The sequence below is a fragment of the Sorex fumeus genome, unplaced genomic scaffold (assembly GCF_029834395.1).
Source record: "Sorex fumeus unplaced genomic scaffold, SorFum_2.1 ptg000054l, whole genome shotgun sequence".
Lineage (NCBI taxonomy): Eukaryota > Metazoa > Chordata > Mammalia > Eulipotyphla > Soricidae > Sorex > Sorex fumeus.
The window spans coordinates 11165971-11187435 of record NW_026606111.1 but is presented as its reverse complement, the minus strand read 5'-3'; the positions used below and the strand labels follow the sequence as shown (position 1 = coordinate 11187435).

Sequence of the window (21465 nt, the reverse complement as noted above, 5' to 3'; positions counted from 1 at the left end):
ATACCCAAATGTGTATAAACATATCATGTGAATGTGCATATACATGTTTGCTTTTGATATCTCCATTTTTGAAAAACCGAGGTGAGCTCAAAAGCATCATTGTAGTAAAGATTTATTCTGCCTCTTATTGTCTTTTATTTCAAAGATTTAAGAATTTACTGAGTTCCTTCTTTATCCTGATGATTTTTTTTAACATGTCATGCTTCAGGGTAAACTGGTTTCTTTATGATCTCCAGAAAATTTTCCACTGACATAACAGAAATGATTATTTATCTACCCACATGTTCAAACTGTCTTAAACTGCTTTAGGGTTATTGGCTTCACAAGACTTAGTATTGATTTACATTTTGCAACTGACTAAATAAGGAATAAAATAGTCTTCATAAAATAAGTAGAAAGAAAGCTTTAACTGTGACAATTTTGTTTTAATCACTTTTGAAATTGTGGCAGTGAGCTAGAGGTAAAACCTTATATCTTAGAATGTTTGAAATCCAGACAGATTTCTCATTTAAAGAACTTAGGATGAATTTATGTATTACTTGTTATGAATCTTTTAAACCTTTTTCCTGCAGATATGTTAAATTAAATATATTGTAAGAGAAAAAACACATTATTGATGAGTCACTCACAGATAACTAGTTTTAATTCTTTCAACTAAAGTGATCACTTAAATGTAATGAGATAAAAAGCATTTATATTTTTATACATATTTCATATCCAGTGAAACTTTTTTTAAGTGTGAAGTATTCTGCTCTTACAGAATATCCTGATATTGCCAAATAAACTATGAGCTTTATTGAAAAACAAGCCAATAACTGCCACCAACAGCTCTCCAGTTTAAATATAATAAGTCAATAATGTGTCCCTACGTGTGCTTCCTGCATGTTACCTGCACTGAGCACTTTTCTCACATCACATTGATATAATGTTACAGCTTTGGCAGGAAAGGTGACTTTCGTGTCTATTCATTTCTGAAATGGGAGCTAGTTAAGTTCATTTAAGTAATACAAATGAAAGCACATAAACTATGTTTAGAATTAATTTTAATTTTAAGCATCCACTTAAATGATTTTCTATATCATTTGACTTTGGGTGAAAAGATAATATATTTAAAGATCATCTTATATGTTTCTAGGTATATGTAATTGTGGGCTGTTGTCTGACATATTGCAAAGAATAGGTCAACAAAAATGATTTAGTAAGGGAATGGATTGGGTATATATGCCTATGATTAATTTGTCTCTTCTTTCCATATCAATATAACAATGGGGTAGTTTTGAGTGTTTTTATCAAAAGTAAAGTGGAATTAAAACTTTGCATGAATACTAACGCCTTGAAATAATAAATATACTTTATTGAGTCTTTCTGTAATTTATCCAACACTGTTAATTTTTTTACATGAGTTATGTGTTTTAAGTTATCACAATCTGATGAGGTAGTCTTTTTAAGTTCCACTATGGCATATGTGAAAGAAATGTGTTTACAAAAGCTTATTGTAGCTTGTACTTGCAAGTGGGGCAGACAGTCTGAAAATAAGTAAAACACAAGTCATGTTCATTCTTTTGGATTGTTGAGACTTTATGTGATGGAATGAATAATGTCAGTCATACAGAATATTAATTTTAATTTTGAATGATTATTGCATTAAATGTTGTCTAAATAAAATTCCTGATCTCTCTTTTAATTTTTATAATCTCTTACAAGATTTATTTATGAGTTTCTGGAGCAAGACCAGTAGATGAGCATTCAGGTGACTGAGGTGACTTGTGGGCATGACTGCTATGGCTTCCAGAAGTACAGGAAGATGGGATGACGTAGCCCATCCCAGCTCTGAGGAAACTTGGAGATTTCAGTCACAAAGACCCACATACTTGAATTTTCAGCAGGTTATTTCCTAGGTGAGGCTCAGTCCTGGGACAATGGAATACAGCCAAAGGCATGACAGGAAACTTGCAGTGTCTCTTAATCTTTCAAAGAAGATATCGTAAAATATTGCTCTTTTCTGGAGTCACATGGATATATATCCACTACATTAACCTTTTTTTGAGTAGAATTTAAAAAACATAGGATATAAACAAACGGCTAGGTATTGCTATCTCTGAAATATTTCTATTGTCTAAGAGTGTTTCTTATTGAGGCTTCTTATTCATAATGCTGCAATTAGGAGCATCTTATAGTAAAATTAAAGAATATTCAACAATTATCTCATATGTATAAGCCATTTGGGGGGGGGGTCACACCTGGTGGTGCTCAGGGCTTACTCCTGGCTCTGTTCTCAGGGATTAATCCTGTTGTGGCCAGGGGGCCATATAGAGTGCAGGGGATAAAACTGTGTCTGCTGTGTGCAAGGCAAGTGCTCTGCTGTTATAATGTTACACGGCCCAAATATAAGCCAAACATTTTAGTTACTACAGATACTTAATGGTAAAGTTTGATTGCCTAACTTCCACTTTATATGTGTGCTCATAGTCCATGAGAATGCTGTAACTATACTACCTTGTTAGTGATTTGACTTAGGGTTGAAATTACTCTGCTCTTTTCCAATGGGGTCATTACATCTTGGAGTCCTGTAGTTAATCATTGGTTTTTTTTTTTTTAATCTCTAAGTTGATCTCTTGGATGGACCTATAAGTAGAATAACGAGTGTGTCAGATAATCAGATGACTTTGTAAATCTTTCCCTTTATCAAAATTAATTTTAAGTGAATTCATTTAATTTACAACTCTATTTCTGGATCTTTTCCTACATGAACCAAAGGGAATGTACATGTGAATAGTTGACAGTGATCATGCAGTGAGAACAAGAAGCCAGGCGGAGGGAATCCCGACATAGTATCTGCCACTGCCTGTCAGGGATGGCATGAAAAGGCAGGACAGCCTGTCCTAACCTGTCTCTCGCACTCTCACAAGGCACCTCTGAAAAGACTAAGTGGGTATGAGTTTGTATATAGGATTCAGGGGGATTTTGTTGACAGTGGAAGAAATATATGTGTTTTTAAAGATAACATTTCAATAAAGACAGTTACAAGAAAATTTAACAGCTAAATGATTCATTAGTGTATTATTTTAAAATAATCTTTCTCAAATAGAAATACATGGAGAGAATATTAAGAGTGTCAAGAACACTTAAAATTATTTACAGAGACAGAGACATAGAAGTCAGGAATGTGAAATGTCTTTGCCCAAATCAATGTCATTAAGTGATGGAATGGATTTGAACACAGATATTTTGAGTTAAAATCCAATTCTCTTTTGCTGTATTGCATTACCTCTTTAAACTAGCCTCATATTTATAAAGTAGAATAAGTACGGAGACAAAATAGATTTTGAATGATTTAATCTGACATATTTTCCTCATTTTTAATGTTTAAAAATCACATCATTATTATAGTAATATTCTGTTAAATAAAAGACTTTGAACACCGGTCCATGGCACTATTGCTAGTACATTTGTGACAGATAATTTAATAGAAAGAAAAAAGTTCATTTTGTATAATGTATTTTCTTTCTTTTCATGGTCTAAATCTTAAAAAAATAAATAAAAGCGTCTTTTACATCTGTTTCTGTTCTACTGGAGTATCAACTGAACATTAAATACTAAAGTAATTCACATACATTTATAGCCTCCTAAAATTAATTTTTTATGTGAGGCTTAAAATATTCTAAAGGTTTCAGCACTTGAGTACCTATTGTCACAAATTTTATATTCTCTATTGTTTCCCTTCTAAATCCTTACAAGTTACGTGAGGCCTCCCAAACTGTAATATACTCATTACATCATGTTGTTTTTATTCTTCTGCCCACTGTTCATTCTCAATATGAAAAAAGTCTTAGCATATCAGTGACAGGAGGTCTGGCTTTCAGGCAGACTTTTGTAATTATTCCCACTGAGGCACTGTCAATAGGATTAAAATACAGATTCTGGATCTGTCCATCCCAGATGAGGTCAGCACTTTTAGCAGTGGGAGTACTATTTCTACAAGCTGTGCTTTCCCCTTTGCATTATAGAAGTATAGATATTAACATGACACAAATATTTTAAGGATCCTATGGTAACTGGCTTGCTCCGCCTGAATCTAGTAAAATGTCCATCTGTAATAAATAAAATAACAACATTCATCACAATCCCTAATTCTGTATGTATGTCAATTCTACAATAATATTTAAAACCAGAAAGTTTCAATTACAGAACAATCCACTTATAGTTCATAATTAATAAACGCTTTGCAGCTGCATAGTTGTGGCCGGAAACATCTGCAAAGCCTCATATTTTACACACAGACACACACACATAATTCCTTCAGAAAATTTTCAGTGTTTCTTAAAATCACAGGTCTGGAAAGAGAGTAAGACCTGAGGAAGCTGGGCTAATTGCATTTAGTTAGCTTATGGAACGGTGGGGGTAGGGAAGGGAAAAAGTTATGACTGGCAGAGTGATATGGATAAAACATAAGAATGCTGAAGATCTGTCGAGCTATTCGTTCAAATCTCATGCCCCAGGTTCTAGCAACCACCCATCTACTTCATGTATATATTGGCTTAGCTGTATATTTCACACTAATAGAAATATTTTTTTTTTTGCTCATTTTGGGAGCCACACCAGGCAGTGCAGAGGCCTCACTCCTGACTCTGGCATCAGGGGTCACTCTTGACAGGCCTGGAGTGTTTTATGAGATGCTGGGAATCAAATCTGGATCAATTACATAATAGGCAAGCAACTTGCGCACCATAGTTTCTCCAGTCCCTCTAACACTGGTAATTAGAATTGTACAATATGTAGTCTTTTGTGATTGGAGATTTTATTGGTTTTCAAGGCCATGTGTCATGTGCTACTGGAACCCTCATCCTGGCTCAGTGCTCAATGCTCACTACCAGAGATGTTCTGCAGACAATTCACCTCTGAGTATCAATCAAACTTCTGCATGGAAAACATGTGCTCCCTACCTTGTAACTAGCTCTGCAGATTCTGTGGCGGTATTGTGTAATGCAACATGTTTTTAAGGCTCATTCTTGTTATAGCATGTGTCAGCAGTGATTGTTATATTGCTTTGCATGTATTAATGTGTTATAGATATGTTGGTTGTTTCTGCTTTTTTGCTATTGTGAATAGTTATTATGTGAAAATTTATGTATTTTCCTTGTGGGCATAAATATATACAAATATATGGCATAAATATGTATGGAATTGTTGAAAATCATGGCAACTGTTGCCTTTTTTAGTAAAAAGGTCATTTTTTTTTGTAAATTGGAAACAACATTTTGAATGCTCATAGAGATGTATGAAGATTCTAATTCCTTTGTAGTCTTATTTTCACTTTTTTCAAAGTTATTCAATTTATCAATAATATCTAATTTATAGGCCTCAAAAGTTTATGGTGGAGATATTTTACTATCCCGCGTTCTTTAGAGAGTTTGATGATCATAGGAAAGACCTGTAATTTCCAGGATGATGATTCAAAAGCCTGGAAAGCTTTTGAGATTTAGAAATAACAGGCTATTATAAGGATTTAATTATTGAATTAATGACAAGACGTTAGTGTTTATTTTTTAACATTTTTTTAAATTTTAGGTTCAAACTTTGTTGTGTTTAGAGAGCCTAGTCCTGACTCCATACTTAGGGATCGCTTTTGAAGATGTTTCTGGAGACCATTTGTGGTACTGGGGATCCAGCTGGGTCAGTCATGTGCATGGAAAGCTCATTAATATCTCAGACCTTATCAGTGCATTTAAGCAAAGCATCCTTATCAAATGTGCAGTCATAGAGGATAGCTAGCTAAGATATGAATCATCAATATTCTAATGTTTAGGATCTTGCCAGGAATATCTGCAAATAAAGTTAGAGTTTATAGATTCTAAAGAGATGATCCCTCAGTTTCTTAGGCTTTAGGAAAGATTTAGGTATATCTGAATTTTGTTGAATAACTAGTTTATGGGAGAGGGTCCATAGAAACAAAAGCAGGCTTTTATTCAGGTTCCTCCTCTAGGCCATAAACCAGAAAAATTGGGGATATTCTCAGTATCTGTAGGTTGCAGTGATAGCACAGCGGGTAGGGCGTCTGCCTTGCATGCAGTCGACCAGGGTTTGATTCCTTCACCCCTCTCGAAGAGCCCGGCAAGCTACTGAGAGTATCTCTCCCGCAAAGCCTGCAAGCTACCCCTGACATATTTGAAATGCAAAAAGAGTAACAAGTCTCACAATTATGCTATTGCATAATTCCTCGAAAGTTATTCTTGTGTGCGTCATAAATCCCTATAACGAGATGTTGTTGTGAGATGTTACTGGTGCCTGCTCAAGAAAAATTGTGAACAATGGGAGGACAGTGCTACAGTGCTACAGTGCTATTCTGAGTATCTGTATCTTAATTGAGAACAAGAAATAGTCTGTTTCATGTCATTGATCTAGGATGCATTGATGAACCTATTGATAGTGAGTAAAAGTAATTATAGATTATGTATTTGTTTTGAGAGTTTAATCAATGATTGGAATACAGAGTTTTAGAACTAACTCATATATTAATAATTGTGTTCAGAAGTTTGAGTGATGTACTTTTAAACTACTTTATTTATTAGTTGGAAATCATATTGCTCATTATTTAAAATTAAACTGAGACAAAACATTTTCTGAAATATTTCAGTTTTATAGATATAACATAATTAAAAAACTTGAAACTGCATATAATAAGTTATATTTAGATGTAGGACATAAATTAGAAGGTTCTGTAATATAGCTATATAATTAATATCTATTGCAATGGATAGAGTTAGTACTTTCTGGTAAACAGAAATTTTATACGCTTTCTAGGTACCCCATTTGTGGGTGTTTTTTCACTTTAAAATAAGGACTAAATGAAAACTTGCCTAGTGTATGAAATTTAACAAGATTATGGTCCTTGACTATAGAATATTGAATTTATGTTACTTTATTTAGGCTCTAAATGTAGTAAAAACAGTGAAATGAATCACCCCCAGGTCTATGTGTAGCAGTGAAAAATAATATTGTTAAAATAATAGTTAAAAATCGTTGTAACAAAAGTAATTAAATATTTTAAATAAGTTTTGTCCTTATTTATATCAACACAGTGAAACATTACTTTAAAACAATGGTAAAATAACAAAAGTACGAAAAAAGGAAATTAAATGGTATGTTTTTAATTACAACTAACTTTACTATAGTGTACACATTATAGCAATTAAAGTTTGCTGTGCATTCGAATGTTGTTGAACAAATTGAGAAATCAAGCAAAAGTAGCAAGTCTTTAACTGCTATTGCATAATTCCTCGAAAGTTATTCTTGTGTGCGTCATAAATCCCTATAACGAGGACTTATCTCGTTATAGGGATTGATTGAAGTTTCAGAAAATATTCCAAAGGTTTTTTTTACAACATTTGTTTTTTAGAAGCAGTGCCATATATAGTATAGATTTCTATGTAGCTTTTGTGGGAGGAAAATACTTAGAAAGCTGGTCTAATTCTTCCTTATGCAATTGACTCTGATAAATGTCATTTCACCCCAGTTTGTCTCACTATTTTACTATAGCTATTTTATATAGATTTCTCATTTACAATTTTAATTTTAGAGCATCTGCTCCTTCCTTTTTTGCCACCCTATTGCTCACTATTATCCTAAGAGATACAGCTTATGTCGATGCATGTTCTTGGCTTTATATTTTTAACACCGTAGCTCCTAAAATTAGGCACTTATTTTTAATAACTCTAAATTAATATTATCCTTACAGGTTAAGTGAAAAGTGTCTTATTGAAACTTATTATTTTCATTATCAACTGAACTGAGACAGAATAGTACTTCAAAGAAAAAATGTTAAGACTTTTATGACCACATTTTTCCGGCATTGTCTCTATTATTATCTATCTAATGATAGGCATACACGCACTCCGTAATTTTACAGGCTTCTTTAGTGCCAAGATTCATAATGAAATTGAAAATACTTATTTTAGATCTCCTCTTCAAGGTATACAAAGATATTATTTTCTAGTTTTCTAAATTAAAATAATAGCTTTAAATTAGTAAAAAAATGTGTAATAAAAGACAGTATAAACCATTAAAAAAATTTCGGGTTGCTAAAGCTCTTGAGACTCATTGGATAAGCGCCAAATTTTGTCTTATTCAGTAGTCAAGTCTGCTGGAATAGCATATGGTACAGTATCAGTAGTTCTGTGTTCTAAATCCAGTTTTAACCTAGACAAACAGAATTATTTGAAGAACTCAGGTTACTTTTGCTTCAAATCTGTTTCCCCATCTGTTAAAGTGGTTAACAGAATTTAATATAATTTGAAAGTTGAATAATAAGGATTTTAAATTTCTCTACATTAGTTGTCATATATATTCTACGCTTCATAAAAATTGAACAAAAATATACTTCCTTATATAGAGGAAAATGAACATAAGATTTTAATTATAATATAATTGAAGTATATATTGCATTAGATAATCTTATTAATTTATAGTAAACAAAATGCTTCTATTTGCAATGGGAGAAGGAAAGTAAAGTAAAAGTAAAAGGCCCTCCCGTTGATCATCAATTTGCTCGAGCGGGCCCAGTAACGTCTCCATTGGAGACTTTGTTGTTACTGTGTCTGGATAGTCTAATGTTGGGTACTAATACTGGAAAGCTTACGTGGTACATATTAAATTATATTCTCATTGTATCCTCCAATTCTCTGTTTCTTAATGTCCTCTCTTTATAGAGGTAAGGAAATAAATCATAGTGTCCTCAAAGACTGTCAATACACCTCCACCTGCATTCTTATTTCTCTGAGCCAAAGTATTATCTTGCTGCAAGTTGTTGATGAAGCTTTGTCATTATGATTTTATAGATCTTTATCTGATCACTGAATTGCAGATTATATAGAACACGGTGCAGTGGTGCAGTGAATACTTAAAGAAATTTCCATTCTTAGAAATCCATGCTAACTACTTTATCTTGCTAGATAACCATTTTTTTTTTTTAAGTAGGAAGGCTATGTCATTAGGAGTGTTTTAAATGTCGTTTTATTTTGGAATCAAATTTACATTTACCTGTGACTAAGATTTGTAGTAAGTGCTATTTAAGATATGTGAAATTGCATTATGTTTCTTCACCCAATAAGATCATGAGGGGTTTCTTTATGCTCCCACCAAGGAAAGGCAACTAAAGGCAGACTGACTTCTGAGGGCAGTAGTTAACTGTATATTTACAAAGGCATAGTGTAGTTGTGTTTAAATATGTGTCACCTAAGTATCTATTTCAATACAATACATCTTTCAGTTCCATAATTATCTAAGTACTATCTTGTTCATGTAAAACAGATTTATTTTCCTGAAGCTCAAAAGATGATTTTGAGCTCTCAGTTGTACCATGGGTGTGCATTAAGTATTCAAGCAAATGAACAAAAAGAGGAGAGTGACTCAACTTATTTTCTGGAAAATATGCCATCTTGATATGATAGGATTGTCTTTTCTCCCCAAGAGTAATAATGTGATTAAATTTCTGAATAATAGCTGAGATTATAAAATAAACTTGAATATATTAAACAAAAAGTTTTAAATTCGTTTTATAAATTAATAACGTTTTATAGGTATGGCTTATTAATTTCTTTTTAATCGAAAGTAATACTTAGGTGTCCTTTTCATAAATTGAGGGATAAACTGAGTTTATTTGATACATTCTACATATAGTTTCATCAGTTATTATTTTTAAATAATAAAAATTTGCTAAATTTTAATTGAAAATAAATGTTTGTGGCCAGTGATACTGAATGGGCTGAGTGTACTTGAGTTACTGGAGAGTAGATTCAAAATGAGCAAAACAGTCTAACTAGAACGTGATAGAGGCTTTCTCTTCATGTGTCTTTTCTTTACTGAGAACAGCTGTTTTAGAGTGTTTGGAACTTAGCCTTTCAGCAGAAATAAACAGTCATCATCATCTCTGTTTAGCTGTTGGCTTTTTTCTCACTTCTGAGTGAGTAGATTCTTACAGGGTTTCCTTACTTCTAATCATAAGGAAGTTAGCCCAGTAGAAAGCAGCCTGTTTTATAAAAAATAGTTACCTTGAATGAAACATTTTAGATGTTGACGCTACTCTGTAATCTCCCATGGCGGCTGGGGAAGGCCCCGGCACTCTCTCCTCACCGCCAGTGTTTGGGGGGCCTGGGAGGAGAGCGACCCAAGGCCATGGTGCAGATGGAAGAGAAATCGAGGAACAAGCTGGTTGGTTGATCAGATGCCGTTTATTCCATTCTTCCCACGCACCTGTTCCAGTCTCCCTGAGCCCCCCATTCTAGTGTCATGCTGCCCCTCATTCCTGTCTCCTCCTGTCTCTCCCACTCATCTTTCTGCATTCCATCGCGCAGCCTGGACTCTCTCTCCCCCCCCCCCTCTCTCTCTCTCTCTCTCTCTCTCTCTCTCCCTCTGTCTTTCTCTCCCTCCGTACCTGCTCTTGTATTCTTCTTCTACATTCTTCTCCCTCTGCCCCCCTTGCTAGTCTGTCCATGCCCCATCTTGCTGCCCTTCTCTCTCTCTCTCTCTCTCTCTCTCTCTCTCTCTCTCTCTCTCTCTCTCTCTCTCTCCAACTCTATTTCACAACTCCCCAGCACTGGGGTAGACACTATACCCAGTCAGGTAGCAAAATCAACATAAGAAAACCCTTCCTTTGCTCACTGGCAAAATACCACTTAAGGTGTTTTTCTACTTTCCTCAGCCCAATAACTTAATTAACATCCTAATTCTACTTCTTAATATCAGTTATCTTTGTATGGACACAGTAAGAGATACATTTAGGCTTGTAGGGCAGCTCTCCTGGGAACATCTTGCCACAGACCCAGACTACCGTGCTCAGGCCAGATTAATCTTTCCTGACCCTAGCAGGGTCCAAATCTAGTTATTACCTTTTGGATCATGACAGCATTTGTCCATGACCAAGTTCTTAACTTATAGTTAAGCATCATGGCACTTTGGCCAGGCCCATTTCGATGCCAGGGTAACACATAGCTCATCGCTTGCCCAGGGTTCATCCAGTCCCTTGTCGGGACCCTGCATTTGGGGTGCTAGAAAGTCAGGGCAACTGAGGGTTAAGTCAAGAGAACAGATGTTCAGGAGGCAAATATCATTGAGAGTCCATTAACTCCCACATAACAAAAGCATAGCATTTAGCATTTACTGTCTTCTTGTGTCCATACCAAAAGGACATTGCTCTGAATTAACTATGCAAAGGATTTAGGAATGAGAAAAATAATATTTACAAGCCAACAAAGCACAACGAAAAAAGTTACAAATAAACACAGGAATGGGAGCACTGTGATGGGAGTAACTCAATAAACCTAACCTCCCTATGGCAACATGGAAAGGACAAACCAATGATATACTTCAGTCTCTATCATATCTCTTCATGTTCCTTTTTGTTCTTTTATTTTTGGATTAATGTTAGCTACAGATGCAAATCTGACCAAATTTGTCCAATCATTTGCTCTCATTATTTTGTCTTTAAATGGAAATAAACGTTTGTTGATATACTTGAAACACAATGTTATCACTGACATGTATCTTTCACAAATAAAATGCCATATACTCTTTTTGCTAAATATTATTAAATGAAAAAAATGTATTTGCTCTCAAATTTTATTTTCATTTTTTTTTGCTTACCCAGCCTGTGGCCGTGGGTTCTATAAATCTTCTTCTCAAGATCTTCAGTGCTCTCGTTGTCCAACTCACAGTTTTTCTGATAAAGAAGGTTCTTCAAGATGTGAATGTGAAGATGGATATTATAGGGCCCCTTCTGACCCATCGTATGTTGCATGCACAAGTAAGTTCATAGTAAAATAATAAAGGACATTTAGGACAGATTAATCTTTCAGATTAACACAAATTAATTTGTGTTCCATGATGTCATTAAGATTGTATTGAGATTTGTAATATTTATTAAATATTTATTAATTATTAATTAATAAATTTATTAATTTATTAAATATTTTAATTTTCAATGAGCATATAAGGCTAAATAATATGTAATCAATGTTTTATCATCTTCAGTGTAATTTTTATTCCTGAAAAATCAAGGTGATTTTTAATATTCTTGTGTGTCCAGTAGAAATCATGAATAAAATGTAAACATTGTGTTTTACCTGCATAGGAAATGTGTTTTATAAGTAATAGTTTACATAATATTATTCCATCACCAATATGATCAGGGTTTGTTGCTTCAGTTAATGAATGTTTGAGTCAAAAATCCCAAGCTAATCCCAGCTATCACTTTAAGTCATTCTTTTGCACATCAAGAATAGATACATTCTCTGTTAGATGGTTAAAAAGGAAAGTATTTTTAAATAATTGCACACTTTTTAAAAAGTGCATTAGCTATTCTTTATGCATTGCATGGAAGTAAAATAGCTAAAGACCATAGCAAAAAGTACAGGCAGGTGATACTGTTTTCATTTTGACATTTTAAATGGAAAATGAACAAAGAGTAACAGTGAATCATGGAGGTTTTTATTACATCTTTTTCTCATAAAGATAGTGAAATATTAAAGTGAAAAGAAATCATTTCAGCATAATTTTCTATATGGTAAGTGAACTATTAGCCGTTGTGCCCCTCATAGATTATTTTTTTCTATCTTTATTTTTTTAACCTTTTCCAAGGGCCTCCATCTGCACCACAAAACCTCATTTTCAACATCAACCAAACCACAGTAAGTTTGGAATGGAGTCCTCCAGCTGACAATGGCGGAAGAAATGATGTGACCTACAGAATTTTGTGTAAACGGTGCAGTTGGGAGCAGGGTGAATGCGTTCCCTGTGGGAGTAACATCGGATACATGCCCCAGCAAACTGGATTAGAGGATAACTATGTCACTGTCATGGACCTGCTAGCCCATGCAAATTATACTTTTGAAGTCGAAGCTGTAAATGGAGTTTCTGACTTAAGCCGTTCCCAGAGGCTCTTTGCGGCTGTCAGTATCACCACTGGCCAAGCAGGTATGTTTCTGTATTTGTCTTCACTTAGTGGATTATGTGAGTGTATTTAACTGCAGGGTCTTAACTGAATATTTTGTTAACGTTGTTACACAGAACTTGATTAGTCCATCGTGTTGATTATTCACAGCTTTAATTTTTATTTGTTATCCCTCCAGTTGCCCATTAAACTATTACTGTATTCATTAACATCTGCAGAGATTTGAGAGCAAAAAATAAAAGGATAAATTGTAAAGGAAATTTGACAGCAAAAAATAAAAGGATAAATCTCTAAGATAAGCAGCTTTGGGAAAAGATCTAGAAGAGAGTGAAAATTCTGGGGATAATGTGATGTAGCATAGATACGTCTTGCATTTCTATATTTATGATCATAAAAGAATAAAGATTATGCAAGATTTGGCTTCACTGGTTCACATGTGTTTGTTTTTTTTGAATATGTAGAGTATGATATTTTTAATATGTGACAGTACCATTAATTTTTTTCAATCAGTAGTGATTTTTTTCTTGTTATAGCAAGTTTCTTATGAGGATTTCAAAGGAAACTAATTATTGAATGAAAACCATGTAATTCTATCTTAACCTGAAAGCAGTTTTCGCTTATTTGCTTTCTGACATTTGTGATAAATGCCTTTTTTAGTCTTTCTTTGCCCTAGTATGTGTGTTTTGGAAGACTGTGAAGGCTTCAATTACTGCAGTTTCAGATACTGAAGACTTTATAAAGCTTTGGTTATAGTTTATTACTGATGAAAGTTTCAGAACCAGGTTCTGATCAAATGAATCTTAATTAGAAAATTATGAGGGGAAAGAGAGAGAGAGGAAGATGAGCTCAAGTGAGAAGTTGGGCTTTTCCAGAGTGGAAAAAGAAGATATACAGATGTGGAGAGATAATAGAGGCTTGAGAGGAAGCTGTCTTTCTTAAAGTTTTGATAAATCTGGCTTTCTTAGGAAGATGCTATGTTGTAGATGAAGCCAAGTGCTATGTCATCATCATTTAATAAAGTTAGACTTGCACAGATTGTAAATTGTCTGAGCTTTGTAATGGCTTATTAAAATGTTCTGATATTTAGCTGTCAGAGTTGACCGATGTTATCCCCAAATCCTGCATATCAGCTAATCTGTTCTTTATCTTTATGCCAGTTTTCTAAAATGTTGCATATTTAAATTATACCCACAGAATGAAAACTATGCATATGGTCCTATGCTTAGGATTTTGGACAGATTAGTTGGTTCTTATTCTATAGGCTTCATTTTCATGTTTATTTAACAGGATATTGCAAATCAAATCTCTTATGTAAAAGCAGTGGTTTATAAGTAAAAGAATGTGAAAACTTTTAAATTTTTGAAACTTTACCTTTACCTTACCTTACCTAGGAAAAATGAGAAAATGAGCTGATATTTGGGTTGCTTCATTGTATTTTCCTATTAAGTATTCCTTTTATTTATTTCTGATTAACTATATATTTATATGTGTGTATACACATATATACATATATGTACATATATGTTTGTGTGTGGAAGAGGAGCACCCAGTGATCTCAGAACTTACTCTGCCTCTGTGCTCTGGGAACGTTCCTGGGAGGGTTAAAGGTACCAAAACAGTCAGCTGCTTGCAAGACAAGTGTCTAAAATGCTATATTGCTCTGCCCCTTTGTTAGATGCACTATATTGAAAATTCTTATGTCAACTATAATAAAGGACATCTTTATTTTTAAATATATCATAAATATGCTGAATAAATGTTACACAGTTGAACAGAATTTTCCTGCTTTTTGAATATATATGTATACATTTTTATATTTTATATAAAGCTTTTAAGACTACATTAAATAGACCAAAGATTTCTCCTAAATCCTGAATCAAATATCTATCAGTAGTTAATTGATAACGTGTGATGATGTTATTTTTTTCTGATTTGTAACAAACCAGTATTTTTATTGATTTTGGTGAAAGTAATTTAGTTTTACAAAATTGGATGCAGTAATACAATTCTACAAACATACCTAAAATTATAATTAATTAATAAAACAATAGTATTTTATAGTATATAAATTATACCTGAATAGAGCTATTAATTTAAAGTAATTAAAAAATAAAAAATAAACAAAATAAATTAAAAAATAAAATTTAAAGTAATAAATACAATAAAGTTGAAAGCCAGAGATTAAAATTTTCATTTTAAAATGTTAATTCATATTTGTCTAATCTTTGTTACATCTCAAATTATAGAAACAAGCAAAGTAATAAATTTTTTTTATACTTTCAAAAAGAAATATGTATTCTGAATTTTTTGATTTAAGGAGAAATGTTTTGAATTGCTATTTTGCTAAATTAATTATTGTACAGGCTTTTAAGTTTATATACCCGCTTTCTGCTTCAACAGTGTTTTTGCAGTTTTCCAAATGGCCAGTGATTTGAAACTTTGTTTATGTTTATCTCTGGTCATGGGTATAAGCAATGGTCCTTGAAATTCTCATTGTCTCTTAGCCAAACAGCATGCCTCTCACCTAGTTTATGCTCTCACTTTAATGATAAATAAAATCTAGTTTTCTAATCATCACCAGCCTAACTGATACAAAATGGTTTCTTAACAGAACCTATGTATGAGCTAGAGAGAAAAAGGTTATAAAATAATCAGTTAATATGTGAAGGTTGTTTGTGCATTCTAACATTTCTTTAAGTTGTTGTGTTGAGCTCTCAACCTCATGTTAGCGTTTATATAATGAAACTATGCCAAAGACCCTTTGTTCTTTGCTTAGAGTAGGGCCAGTGTTATTGGTGTTAAAGGTTGTTGCTCTCAACTATGTCATTAATGTAGTATAGCTTTTTCATTGTTTATTCTTTTCTGCAGAAATAGCAATAGAGGTTTCTCTTTTATTATATAGCAATAGAGCTTTCTCTTTTATTATCCTATTAAGTGTAATTCTTTTAGAGAAAACTTAGAAAACTTGGTCATCCTGTAAGTGTTACATTAGTGGATGCTAATTAGCCCCTCTTGTGTGTAAGTTTTTGTGAACCTGACAAGGCAGAAAACAGTAAAATCTTTATTGAAGTAAGATAAGGAAATATTGGGATCTTAAATTAACAAGTATATTCTCGTATTGTACATAGGGGCCAGAGGTAGGCACAATATGTAGGTAGGATGCTTGCACTGTGCGTGACAACCTGGATTCAATTGCTGGTACCCTTTCTTGTCACCTAAACCACACCAGAAGTGATCCCTGAGTTCAGACTCAGGAATAAGTCCTGACACCACTGAATATGACCTACAATCTAGACCAAAACCAAGAATCAACACGCAAAAATCAGCACCCCTCAAAAAAATTCGTTGATTGCCTCGAGCAGGCCCCAGTAACGTCTCCTTCATCCTAGCCCTGAGATTATATTCAAGGCTCTTTAGGAGAATGAGACCCATCATTGTTACTGGTATTTGGCATATTGGGTACGCCACGGGGAGTTTGCCAGACTCTGCCATGTGGGCAGGCTACATTCGGTAGCCTGCCAGTTTGTCAAAGTAGGAATGAGATGTCATAATAAGATGTTGTGCGGCCGCGAATGCAGCCGCACGGTTCCGGGAGCTGGTTTTTATAGTCTCAGAGTCTTGGCCGCTGATGGGATTACACGGCGCCAGGGGGCCAGTTGGTGGGTGTGACCCCCGCCTACTGGAATTTGGAGGATCTGGGTGGAGGATGCTCGACTCCAATCCGAGTAGGCTTGGAGATCTCGGCCCCGGAATCCACGTGGCTTTGTCCCTCTGCCGGTACCTTCAGGTGTGCGGAGAGTGGTCTCAGCATGGTGGTGGCTGGTCCTGGAGGTCTTCGGCTGCCGGGGCCCTGGCCAGGGTGGGGAGGAAAGCTCAACCCGCTCCCCTCCAAGGGGCCCCGGCGAGGAATAGCCAGGCGCGGGGGCAGGAGACTGCCTCAAAAATGCATCCACAAAATCTAAAATTGCTGGGAAAGAATTGTTTCATTTGGTTTCTATAAAATATATCCATTTTAGTAAAAAAAATACTGAATTTTAAACCAAAATTTGGTTTCAGCCCAGAAATGTTTAGTGAAGCATAATATGTGATATTATATTTAGATAATTTTATATTATCTTCTGTATTTATCATGAACATATGACTTAGATATTGGCTAGATGAAATATATTTGTGTTGTTTTGTAGGTCTGTTTTCCTAACTAAGCATAAAGTCACACAGATCAAACTTATATTGAAATTTTTAAAATATGATTTATTATATGCATAATATATAGTCCTCAAAATTATTCATATTTTAAAATACAAGTGCACACAAATATGTGCTATTTATAAATGACATTGTATTCCTTATGATTTTCTTATATTCCTTATGATTGGTACACTCCATTAAACCACTTTATCTTCTTAAGAGTTGACTATTAAGTGTCATTTTAAAATATTTAATTCCATCAACTGTAGTATGTAGATTTTGTTAAGCATTCTGCAGGACACTGAGGAATGGAAATTAAAGAACTGTTCTCTCCTTATGAGGAATCCATACTGCAGTAGATAACAGATTTAGTTAAAAAACTGCTATTAAGACACTGGAATATATTCTTGTGTGTGCTGTGGAATAACATTAGAAACCAAAACGAGATAAATAAATACTCACATAATACTAATAACTTCACATAAATACTAATAAACTAGTCAGTTTGGAATTTTAGAAAATACATATGGTTTTACACAAAGAGAAAAAGAAACTTATACTCTAGGACCTCATGGGCCTCTTTCCCCATTAAATCAGTATATTGGCCACCGTCTTCTCTCTATAAACAAAATGGTTTGCAGGAATACGGAAGTTAATAAAAACAGATTACCGTATACTTGCTGACCCATTCTGTAATACCTTTATAAACTGTGGAATCATTAGCAGTTCTTATCTTTATATTAAAAAATAGTGCAAAATGCTAATTATGGCCTTTTCTGCAAGATGGATTAAGCAATGTAGTGATGTTTCTTCAGGTGAGTGATTTGTTATGTTTATCTGTGTTTCTACTATGTAACATAGTTCTACATGCTAGCTGTGCAAGCAATATTTTGCAATTGTGAGGAAGCTTGAGAGGCTTGTTTGGAGGTTCTAGCAGGGAAGTGCAGCTACTCGTATACCCTCGACTGAAGATCTGTCTGTCTCAATTTGGGGGAGGCCATCCTCTTCGACCAAGCACATAGCTTCAGGGGGATGCACATGGAACGGTGAGGAAGGAAGGGGATACCCGCCTAGCCAGCCAGATCAGCTGAATCATCCCTATTGATCAATGGGGTGACAGATGTCACAGCCAGATCCAGATCGCCTTCATCCAGGGGTCACACCCATATTAGCCACCTCCTGCCTGCTCTAGATAATCTCTTCATCGGCCAGACTCCAGAACTCACAGCTGCTTCTCCCGGAAGGAAGCATAAAATGAGGACCCCCCCATAACCATGCCATGAGACCCCCATGCCAGGCTGTTTTCACTCGGGGCACCCTAGAGTGGGGCAGGTGAGAGCCCTCCGCATCCCAAGGGACTCAGTCCCAATAGCCAACCTCCACTACCCAACCGCTGCCGCGCTCCAGGTTGCTTTCCACACGCTCGGGCCGAGCCTCACATATGAGTGAACATATTCCTGGACAAATCATAAGACACTCCCTACCCATTTTCCATAATTGCCACACCATATTTGATGGGGTTCAACAGTAGGCAAGAAATCATAGAGGGATTTCTATGATATAGAGGGATATATATATATGTATATATATATATATATATATATATATATATACACATATATATATATCTATCGGAGAGCCTGGCAAGCTACCGAGAGTATCCCACCCACACGGCAGAGCCTGGCAAACTACCCGTGGTATATTTAATATGCCAAAAATAGTAACAATAATGGGTCTCATTTCCCTGTCCCTGAAAGAGCCTCCAATACACAAGTAACAGGAAGCTGCTAAAATCTCAGGGCTGGGATGAATGGAGATGTTACTGGCCCCTGCTCAATTATTCAATGATCAATGGGATGACAGTGATGACAGTGATGCTGATGAGGAAACTTGTCCTCTACAGAAAAAAGAATCATTATATAGTAAAGCATTGTCATATCAGTGGAAAAGGTGTAGGTTTTTCTATTATATGACATAGTTACTTGAGTTTAGACAAGTAACTACCGTTTTTGAATCTAAATTTTCTCATAAAATATACCTTATGTTAATCCAGTAATATTTATAGAATGAAAAAGGCATATTCTATAAAATTTTAGCTACAATAATAGAAACAATAATTACTAGCTACTAAACATTATACTTCCACTAGTTTTTTTATGTATTTATTTTAAATAGAAAGAGTTTCAGAATTGAGTCTTGGCTTCTTTGGAATCACATAGCATCTCAGTAGCAAAGGCACTAGGGACATAAGAGTGCTTAGAACTGTTGTTTTATGTCCATAATCAAATAGAAAAACTCTTATTATTTAATACATTACCATTGTATAACACACTGTTGACAGCTAACTATTGATTGCTGAGAAATATGTGTAAAGAATCTACAGTTTTTCACAGAATTGATGACTATGACTGTTATGTTCTCAAAATCATTGGTAAGGAATTAAGATCAAACTGGCAATCTGTTAAAAATGGATATAATTTCTCAAATTAGCTTAAACCAGAAGAAGGCATTCATTTTATTTATGTATTGTGGTTTGTAAAACTGTAAATGGTAGGGTTTCATGCATAAAACATTCCAGCACCTTAGTTAGATGGATACAATTGCTTTTGAGGTCAGCATCACAGAAGAGAAGGGATGGGAGTAGGAATGAGCAGAGAGGGGAAGGTGAGCTTGTCTTATGCGAATCTTCATCCAGCTCCACAGGAGCCTTCTAACCTGTAAGGACTTTCAATCTGTTCAGATTCAAAGAGTAAAGGGAAGGCTTTTATCTCAGTATTGTCTAGACAGACTTCTCTGAGAAGATGCAAGGACATTCTAGAGGGTGACAGGGAACTCAGGTTTGCTCTCCAGCACCTATGTCAAAAGCTGGGCAGTACATTTTCTACAGTTCACATATTTCACTATAGAGAAGTTGTGCAAAAGAATCAGGTATGTAAAATTCAGAGAGCATTTAGAAAATAGTGGTATAAACAGGATGAATAAAGATTTGTAGGAAGGGAAAAAGGAAACGCTGTCTTAGGAAACAAGACTTTCTGCTTGGTTGGCATTTGGGAAGTGAAGGATCTTTTTTCTTTTTGAACAGGCAAATGAGATAACTCACTCTGTTCTAGGTTCTAAATATTTCCACAGAATTTGATGCTTTTTGCTAATAACAATTTATTTAAAAAGTATTTTTCATAATTCACCTTGATTCCCATGGGAGAAAGGAATATAGAAGACATTTTCTTTAAACATCAGAAGTTTGAGCAGTTCTTTCATTAATTTACTTTTGACATACTATGCCATATTTCTCTTAAAAAATGGTGCTGAGAAGGTAATATAATGCATAAGGCTTTTGCCCTGCATCTATCTGACCAGAGTTCAATTTCTGCCACTCATATGTTTCCTCGAGACCGCCAGGAGTGATCACTGAACCCAGATCAGGAGTAAGCCCTGAGTACCACCAGTTACTGTCCCCAAAACAAAAGCAACAACAAAAAATAATCTACATTTTTTTCTTCACCATGAGTTGTATTATTTATAAATGGGTGGTTTTAATGCACTTTTTAAAATTCTGTATATAATTAACATTCAAAGTAAAATTGTGAACTTGGTAATATAAAGTTTAATTCATTGTGGATAGAAGATTGAATCTTTACCTATACAATTTTTGTGACTATCACAGTAAATTACATAATGGTGACCTCAATCCTGGCAATCAAATACATTGCTTACCTTAGAATTATTTAATGTTCCATGAACTTAGAGTAGACTACTCTGTTCAACATTTTAACAGTTCAGTTTTGTTTTGCTTTTTCACATGGAAATTTGTAGGTAGATTTAGGAGCATGGTGAGGAATTGCTATTCAATGAGAATGGGGGCCTACAAATAATTATTATTTTCTGAGGGTATAGTGGTATAAACAGAATGAATAAAGTTTTGTGAGAAGGGATAATGGAAACGCTGTCTTAGAAAACAAGACTTTCTGCTTGATATAATCAGTATATAAACAAATATAATCTTTGGAAGTTAACATTAGTTATCTTACAAGTTGGCTTTTAGCAATTGTTTTATTTCCCTTTTCAAGAAACTTTAAAATTACCCTTGTATATGTCAATCTTACTAATTTCTATTGCCTTTTCAAATAACCATATCTTGTTTCTCTATCAAAATTAATAAATGCATCAATATTCTATTGGACTTGTAATGTTTGCATAATGTTCAAAATAAAATATAATATAAAGGCATATTATATAGTATGATAGATAAAATTACCCAAAGGCATTAACAAAAGTCATATGTTGGTCATAAAATCTCCCCTCACATTGATAACTATGATCCAATTGTGACCATT

The 21465-nt window shown here is 34.4% G+C and overlaps 1 protein-coding gene across 5 annotated transcripts in view; it reads left to right on the top strand.

Annotated features, from left to right (window-relative positions):
• The window catches only part of EPHA7 (EPH receptor A7), a 180207-nt gene that overhangs the window by 51093 nt on the left and 107649 nt on the right, over positions 1 to 21465 (top strand). For all 5 annotated transcript variants that reach the window (XM_056125477.1, XM_056125476.1, XM_056125475.1 and 2 more), the window contains exons 4-5: positions 11642 to 11797; positions 12631 to 12966. In XM_056125477.1, coding sequence (XP_055981452.1) covers positions 11642 to 11797; positions 12631 to 12966 — 492 coding nt within the window. The remainder of the gene's footprint in view (positions 1 to 11641; positions 11798 to 12630; positions 12967 to 21465) is intronic.